This window comes from Kryptolebias marmoratus, linkage group LG8 (assembly GCF_001649575.2).
Source record: "Kryptolebias marmoratus isolate JLee-2015 linkage group LG8, ASM164957v2, whole genome shotgun sequence".
NCBI lineage: Eukaryota > Metazoa > Chordata > Actinopteri > Cyprinodontiformes > Rivulidae > Kryptolebias > Kryptolebias marmoratus.
Window position 1 is genome coordinate 155,114 of NC_051437.1, and position 9,416 is coordinate 164,529.

The following is a 9,416-nucleotide window of genomic DNA, read 5'->3' on the forward strand; positions in this document are numbered from 1 at the left end:
TCATCAAAATTAAACGAAATAAACATTTGAAATATATGAGTTTGTATGTAATGTATGAATATAATATACAAGTTTCACTTTTTAAATGGAATTACTGAAATCAATCTACTTTTTCATGATATTCTAATTTTATGACCAGCACCTGTAAAGTGCACTGCAGTAATCCAGCCGAGTAGGGTTGAAGGCATGAATTACTGTGTCAAAGTGCTCTTTTGAAGGAACTGGCTTTACTTTAGCTAGCTGCCTCAACTGGAAGAAGCGTGATTTAAAGTTTAAGTTCAGTCTCCATTTTGACCTCCATGTTTTTAATGATTGGTTTGGTATACTGGTACAAAGACTCTAGACCAGGGGTAGGCATTCCTGGTCCTCGAGGGCCGCTGTCCTGCAGGTTTTACTTGTTTCTCTGCTCCAACACACTTGATTCGAATCAGTGGGTGATTAACAGGCTTCTGCAGAACATGAAGAGGTGATTTAACCACTGTATCAGGTGTGTTGGAGCAGAGAAACAAGGAAACCATGCAGGATAGTGGCCCTGAGGACCAGGATTGGACACCCCTGCTCTAGACCCACACTGGGGTTCTCAGTGTAGCTCCCAAAAACAATACCTACAATCTTCTTGTCATTTAAGTGTAAGAAAGACGTTCAAGCAGTGGTTTTAAGAAAATAATTATCATTTTTCTTTAGGGACAGCCTAAGACACACCTGTGCAATAATCCTGCTGTCTAATCAGTATCTTGATATGACACACCTGTGAGGTGGATGGATTATCTCAGCAAAAAAGAAGTGCTCACTAACAGATTTACACAAAGTTGTGAACAATATTTGAGAGAAAAAGGCCATTGTGAACATAGGAAAAGTTCTGCTCATGAAAAATGGGAGCAAAAACATTGTGTTTATAGTTTTGTTCAGACTAAAATAGCAGCAATCTTCTGGTAAAAGTTCATTAAAAACAAGACTCACCAACATACACAGAAAATCCAGTCCATTGAACATAGCTTTCGCAGATTCACCCCACGCCAGCAGGGATGCTCTTGTCCAATCAGGGGTGGTGTTACAACAATGATGCTTGCTTGCGTGATCAAAAATGGCTGCACCCATGGATCAACAAAAATGATCCGAAACAAACTTGGGGAGAAAGAAAATCCCCATTTATTGTGAATAAAATAACATTTTGCATCGTTATGCAGATTGTGGACAATACAAGGACTCTTCTAGGCAAATGTTTACAAAATATTTTCAGTCAATCATTAAAAAGTAGCCGGCAAAAATGCGGCTGAAGGTTTTATACAGCGATTTTCACCAGCTGCCTTCTACCGGATGCTTTTGGTTATAACAACCTGTTATGACAGAATTACGCCTTAAGCGCTACTCCACATAAACGCCCACAAAGTTCTGATCAATCACACAATACTTGGTGTATACCCCTGTGAGAGAAAGTTCTGCCTGGACCTTGTGCACAAAACGGGCTCTCAGAGCTCCTGTGAGAACAAAAATGATGTGATTTTTGTCACTCAATTACGTCAGTAAAGCAGATTTCTTCAGTTTTCACAGTATAAATCAGCATTAAGACAGCAAAAACATGTCTTTTAAAACAGTGGAATCTATAAATATTTCAATATGTCATATTTATGTTTTAAAATTGTCAGGATTTTTAAATAAATTTTCATGAGGTACTGATGCCTGGTCAGTGGATTACCAGAGAACCGGATTACAAAGTGAGGTTCACAATTTAGCTGCTATGATGAGCTGAAAGTCGGAGTTTACAACACGTGAAATAAAACATCCTCAACTAAAAGTAAAAGTCTGTCCATCTGTCCATCCATTTTCTTTATCCGCTTTTTCGTTCTGGGTCGCAGAGGAGCTGGTGCCTCTCTTCAGCAGTCATTGCGTGAGAGGCGGGGCATACCCTGGACAGTCTCATCTCAGGGACACATATGCCCCTTTTCCACGGGCTCTAAAGGTCCCGGCTCCATTGTACTTGGCTTGCTTTGCGTCCGTTTCCACCGGCATTTTTTTGTGGCCGTTCCCTGCTTCTTTGGTCCCTGCTTCAGAGTCGGGCCAGCTGGGCCGGCCCTGCTTCGTGGGCGGAGCAAGCTTAGCTCCTGTTCACTCATTGGTCGTGGGTGTGACCAGATGCAAGCATAAAGAGCGAAGGTAGGACTATAAACAACAGCGTTAGCTTACCCTGCAACGTTTCTGCCGTCTGTCCCCCAGCTGAAGGCGCTGTAAAGCCTGAAATCTCCGGCTGATAACAGCTGTCCTACTCCGCGCAACAATCGCAGCATCCAGAGCATTTCTTCCACTGCGCCTCTCTTCCTGAAGTCTCAGGAGAATCCCCATAAGTTTAAAAACAGCAACAACACAGGGCCAACGCTGTCCATAGCGTTTCCGTTGTTTATACAACTGGAGCCAAGTTTCGGTAGCGCAACCCAATCCTGCCCCCCACAACACGAGGAGGCGTTCCTCTGCTACCGACCAAACTGGCCGGTGTGAACGCGATGCATTCTTTATAGAGCCGAGCCGAGTAGAGCCGAGTAGAGCCGGACTTCTGAAGAAGAGCCTGTGTAAAAGAGGCATTAGAGACAAACAAGACCAACACGCATTCACACTCTCACCCAGGGACAGTTTAGAGTTACCAGTTAACCTAACATGCTTGTGTCTGGTTTGTAGGAGGAAACCAAGAGGAAACTCCTCACAGAAAGGCCATGTTGTCCAAAAGTATAAATACAGACTGAAATAATTAATTACTTAAAAAAATGCAAAGTACACAAAATTTATACTTTAGTGCGAGTAAAAACAATTTGCTACTTTTCTCCTCTGCCAGTATGTGCCTATATTCATTTCTGCCAGTTTTTGTTTCTTAACATCAGAGTTTAGTACCCGATTTTTGTTGTTTGTTTTTTTACAACCTAAGTTCCTGTTTCCTGTTGTTTCCTGTTCACACACCTGTCAGTTATCTATAATCAGGACATCTGTTTTCACTCACTCTCTGTCAGATTCTTGCACATAAATTCTGATCATGTTTTTTCCAACTGCCTGTTTGGTTTAAGTTTCAGCAGAAGAAATCATTTTTTGGAGTTTTACTTGTCTTCCAAACTTCCTCAGCTCTCAGGTGGTACAGGGACTAAACTCAGGTGTCCTCAGAGATGTGGATACTTAAAACTCTTCAGCCTCTCTACTGGAGTCCTGCTGATGTTTAGGGGCTTGTCTCCTGCTGAAGTCCACCCCCAGCTCTTTGGTCCTCCTGACATGGTGAAGCTCTGGTGTTTTGACAGTGATGCTGCTGGACGTACAGCAGCCACCTGTATTCTGTCTGTGAGGAATTCAAACACTCATAAATATAAATATCCAATGAGTCCCGAATCCCTCAGCTTAGTGAACACTCTACCAGGAATTACTGCATTAAATGCTGAACTAGAATCAACAAAAGGCTTCTTACACTGTTACCTGGTTTCTTGTCCACATGGTCATGTTTTGAAGTGTGCTTTTCCCCTCCAGATATTGAAACCAAGAATTAAGGACTGACTTTGTGGACAAACTGTAATTATGTTGTTTTTCTTCAGGAGTCACCACAGCAAGCAAAATGACACAAAACATTTGTCATTAGTTTTATGCTGGATGCTCTCCTGACGCAGCCTGGCCCACGGAGCTACCTCAGCCCTACTGCACACTGCAATTATATGGTTTTAAAATAACATTTATTTGTTGTTTTAACTGCAGTGGATGGCACTTAAAAGTATGTACATGTACTGAATTTATACATTCAGATTTATTTTTTATTTATACGTTGTATTTCTTTTTGTTTGCCTCTGCCTGTGACATTTAACAATAAAACTTCCTGGAGGTATGTTCAGGCAAGACGTTTAAATTAGCATTTATTTTGTTTCAGAACAAAGGAGAAATCAAATTAAAATCATTTTTTCTTTTGGGATTTGTGCAAGTGCCTCTGCTTGATAAATTCATGTGATTGGCTTTTGTTCAGTTTTAACCCACATGATACAGCAAACGCTTATTTTGATCTTTTTAAAATTTACAAGCACAAGTAAACTGTTTTAGGTGCCTTGTTTATTGGTAAACAATCACTGAAAACACCTTTTCAGTTAACCAGAATGACAAGCAGAGCAGGTGAAGGTCATTTAATAGTTTTTTGACTCATGATAATTGTAGGGGAATGATCAGCCATCTAAAGACTTGTCTAATTATATTTAATAAATTAGTCTGTGGTGAGGTTTGATATGGCTTGCGGTGAGTTGTTGTTGCACTGGATTGTTTTTTTGAGACTGTGCATCCAAACTTACCCCCAAGATACTAAAAACTGAACACTTTGTTCTCTTTGTGAGTTGTTCTGTTTGGAGTTGTTACATTTGGGTTTTTTCAGTGTCTCAGAGCTCCGGTGTGCTGAAAGCCTTCACGTCTCTCTGTGCAGACTTGTCTGGGAAGGAAATTGACCCGCTACCTCCTTGAAATTTAAACCCAAGCACTCAGATGCAGATATATTGTGTTCTTACTCTTCCAGACATTTGAAAATAGTCAGTCATGTAGACCAGCATAAAGGCACAGAAGAATGCAGTCACAAAAAGTAGCAGCATCGCCTTTATTTAACAAGTACAAACACATTCATGTTCATTTACTTTCTTCTCTGTTTTCTGCCTAACACACACACACACACAGACAGGCTGTGTATCTGTCTACATTATGTTTGTATGGGCATGTCAGATGTGTTTTTACACAGAGAATTAGAGAAGCTGGTGTCAAAATCTGTTTTCTTCTCTTACTCTCTTTAATCTTTCAAACTTTCATCCACTACTGCTCTTGTTGTTTTAGTTGTTGCTGTTTCCATCCACTTGTCATAAAGCTACATTCATCCAAAGCTAGAAGTTCAAAGCAGGATACATTTGTTTGTTAAAGAAGGAACAACCCACAGCGCTAACTGAAAGAACTTGAAACTGACAAAAGTAATAAATAGAAAAAAAATTGTAGGAATTAATTCATGAAAATCAAACATTGCTTTTACAAACATTGTTCTTTCAGTGAACATTGTGTTTTTCTTTCCTTATTAAAAGGGTACAAACAAATGTATCATCAGTGTAAATTTCATCCACATATTCAAATATTTGGACAGAAAAAGTGCCAAAAGTACCCATTTCTATTGTCAATTTAAGTATAAACATTACCCAGTTTCATCATTTCTTTGATCAGAGTCACAGCAGAGGGCCTGAGGTGACGGAGGTAGCAGCTCCCCTGCCTAACAGGGATGGAAGTAAGGGTGTTGTTTTACTCATGTTCCTCTTTGTTCTTTGGTCTGTGTGTGTTCAGGTTTCAGCTACTGAACCAGTCGACCAAAACAGCAATGCCTTTTAACAAATATTCCCCTGCCATGCTGGAGGAGAGCAGCAATGTGACCGCCACAGTAAGTCTGACACACACACACACACACACACACACACTGTTTTCTGTGATCCTTCTAGCTGCACACTAACAGCTGCATCTGCACTTGGCAGATATAAGAAAGGCTGGATAAATAAAGAGACAGTGGCAGCGACACAGTAGTGAATAAGGGTTAAGCCGAAGGAAGGAAGGAGAAAAGAAAGAGGCTGACAGAGATTAGTTGAACACAAATGTTTAAATCTCAAGCTTAAGTGTTTAGAGTTGCAACAACATTTGCAGACAGACATATTTTGTGATTACACTCTGTGCTGACAGTTTCACAATCTGTTTCCAACCTTTACATGTTCAGTCATAAACCCACTGAAAAGGCTTCCCACCATCCGTTACCACTTCTTCCTCTTTTCTCTCTCATATCAGTGTGTCTAAAAGGCACACTTCCTTCCCTCTGCCAGCTGCTGTTTTTCTGTCCTTTCTGCTCAGTTTCTGTCTTTGTGGATCTCTGCTTTCTCTTTTCTATCTTTGGTTCATTTTCACCATATCTTCCTTTCCTTTTCACAATTTGATTTCCCTCCTCTTCACAGCTTTAATTCCTTATTTCTATTTCCTGTGACGATTTACATCTACAGCCCTGTCCAGACTTGGTGTTTAAGTGTGTCATTGTTGATCTGCTGAGAACAGATAATGATGCAGGCACTGCATGTGGCTTGTTTGTGACAATGATTGTTTGCTTGTTTTTTGTTTGTTTTACATGTTCTCCCTGCACACATGTGGGTGTACTCCGGTTTCCTCCCACAGACCAAAAACATGTTAGGTTAATTGATGACCCTTAAATTGTCCCTAGGTGTGAGTGAGAGCAGGAATGGTTGTTTGTCTCGTTTGTCTCTATGTGGCCCTGCGATGGACCTGAGACCTGTCCAGGTGTAGAAAATGGATGGATGGATGGATGGATGGATGTTTGTTTTGCTTTTTTTGTTTTATCATGCCAAGTAAAAACGCCTCCACAGCGCTCAGGTCTGTGCGCTGTTCACGGAGCCCTGCGTGACTCTAATGAGCCCTGAGGCCGAGCCACCTTCAGCTACCTGGAGTTAGCAGGTTGTCAGAGCCACAGCAGTAAACATGGAATGAGCGGGTTTAACCAAAAATGGTTAGTTGAGCCAAAATTCAGCAGGTGGCTTTACAAGACTGAATATGGTAAGAATGTTTTGTGCTTAGTGAAAATATTATCCTTGTTTACCAGTAAAATGATGCTATTAAATTCAGCATTAGATGTTTTGTTGTTTCATGTAGTGATCCAACATGCAGCCTGTGCCACAAAAAGCACAGTACAGTACAGCATCTGTCTGTTTTTCAGAGTTCTCTGTTGTTATTCATTGGCCTTGATGTGAAACGTGTGTTGGTGCTTTGTTTGCACTTTTTCATTCATGTTCATTTAATTTATTTGTAAATGTGACTTAAATTAGGATTTAAATTAGGTGCAAACAATTAGTATTTATTTTAATTGTATTTTTGTTTAAAAAGTATTTCAAAAGTGCCTTTTTTTAAAACTGTAGTTGTGTAAATATGTGACACAAATATATTACAATATCACATAATAAATAGTCATATTTTCAACTTTCTGTCAACTTTAATCTTTTTTTTACTAAATCACGGCTGGCCGGCGAACGGCCACCTACCCTGGGCAATTTATTTCTGCTGTTAGACCTGTTTGTTTAAGAAGATGAATAGTATAAATATTAAAAATAAAAATTAAAAATTAAAAAACTCAGACAGCAGTCACTCACTATTAAAATGTCAGTAACACAGTCTGCAATCAGTGCAAGTTCCACATGTATGAAGAATAAAATCTAAACAAAATAAAAAAAAATCACACCTTAGCACACACACACACGTTTATATACACACACACACACACATAAATACATATAAAATAACAGGAAACAAACTTACAATCTGCTGCTACTGCTAATTCCTTCTAAAATCAGTAATCAATTCCTTAGTTTTTATTACATTCAGAACAAGGAAGTTGTGTATTCGAAAAAGTAAGAATAAAATATATTTAGATAACTTAAAATCCAAGGCTATTCACTTAGAGGCTGTTTACACTAAACTGATTTTCAGTGAAACTGTAACATTTATGTTACAGTTCGTTAAAATAACAGCGATCGGATTCTTTGGCACTGAAACCTTTTAAACCCAGGTCTCAGGATGGAATTTTTCAGGCTCCCCCACAATTTGCATTTCAGAGGAACCAACAATGTGTGAAATTGCACATTAGCTGTTCTGCCCATGCACAACAGTAATGATGGCGGATAGTAGAGTGCTGTTCGTGTTACTCTCCTTTTCAACATGTAGCAGCAGCCCAACCTCACTGTAGGTCCAAACAAAAGTCTGTGTAGTCTCCATTTTTGAATGTTTGCATGCTGGAACGACTGGTGTCTGCACACATGCGTGTGTAAGCGCCAACTAGTGGCCTGGCATGGGAACTTCAGTAGCACCATGTGGACGTGTACACGACCATGATGGTCCATGTGATCATCAGAATCTGAATCAGAAGAGTTTTTATCAAATTCTGGAGATCCAGCTGGTTCATACTGGTATGGTTTTATATCCATGAAGTCTTCTGCCATTTATTCATATATAAAAAAAGCTTTTTCCATTTCCACTAATAAACAATGGGACAGTAACCATGTTCTTGGTTCTTCAGCAGTCTGTTGGGCACAGGGCGACAACTTCGCCACACAAATCACCCCATTTTGACATTTATTGACTAAAACACTAAAAGCAAGTTATTCAAGTTTTAGGTCAGAGAATGGGTCCCTGGAATGTTTTGTGTAAGGGTTTTACTAAATGACATTCATGCAGTGTTACTATTTTGAGATTTGTTATCTGTTCTCCTGTCTGTTTGCCTGAGGATGGTATACACTTGATGTGCTTAATGCCATGCTCACTCATGAAGTCAGTCTGCAGCTTTACAGGTTGTGCACAGGGGAAATGGGGAGAAGCTGTCTGCCATGATGTTCTGGTCGGTACTGCACATTGTACTGGAAACACATCGGTTTACAGCTCTCAGTCCGTGGTCTCAGGCGTCGGTTGTGATGAATGTTGGCAGTTCAGGGTTGTAGATGGCAAGTGCTGGTCTTCTCAGGAGCATTGTTTTGAGATCATTAAAGCTTTTATTTGCTGCATCAGTCCATTTTAGCTCTACTTGGGTATTTGTTTGAAGTAGCTCTCGCAGTGGCTCAATTACTATTGTGCAGCTTGGTGGAAATTTGCTGAACTAGAAAATAGAAATGAACGAAGCGCTGCCATATTTTTTGGTGCAGAAGCTTTAGCAATGACAGGTGATCCGGATTGGCACATAGGCCCGTCTTAGAGATGACATGTCCCAGGAACAGAGGGCTTGACAGACCAGACAAGTTTTTGTTGAAGTTGAACTGTAGGTCTGCGTCTTTAAGGCATTGGAAAACAGCTTGTACGTGTTCATTATGATGTTTCTTGGAGTTCCCATACACTATAATATTATCCAGATAGTTCTGCATTCCTGGCAAATCTTTCAGAACTGTGTGCATCATGTTTTGGAAGGCAGATGGTGCTAAATCAAGTCCAAAATGTACTTCTGTGCACTGAAAAAGTCCCTTGTGTTAAAAAGCAATAAGAATGCACTTATCAGAGTAGAGAGGTAATAGGTAGTAAGCTGAGTTTAAATAAATCTGACTAGGGCTGCAACTAACGATAATTTCAATAATCGATTAATCGGGCAATTATTTTCTCGATTAATCGGTCGTCTTGGAATTCATTCATTCATTCAGTCATTTATTTTGGGCCACATAAAAAAGTTATCTGTATGTAAAGGAGTAGGTTGATGTAAAACTTATACTACTTTCTTATTTTTAAATAAATCAATATAAATTCAATTCAACATTCTCACTTTATATACTTAGCTCTCAAGCAGAAAATAACAATAGCTTATTTACCACCCGTGTTTCACATCTCTAAAAAACTTACAACTAAATCAATTAAACACACAC

At 39.7% G+C, this 9,416-nt stretch overlaps 1 protein-coding gene across 2 annotated transcripts in view; it reads left to right on the top strand.

Moving 5' to 3' along the window:
* The window catches only part of dnmt3bb.1 (DNA (cytosine-5-)-methyltransferase 3 beta, duplicate b.1), a 67,932-nt gene that overhangs the window by 15,557 nt on the left and 42,959 nt on the right, over window positions 1-9,416 (top strand). For both annotated transcript variants that reach the window (XM_037977080.1, XM_037977079.1), the window contains exon 2: window positions 5,317-5,410. In XM_037977080.1, the coding sequence (XP_037833008.1) occupies window positions 5,351-5,410 (60 nt within the window). In that variant the 5' untranslated portion in view covers window positions 5,317-5,350. The remainder of the gene's footprint in view (window positions 1-5,316; window positions 5,411-9,416) is intronic.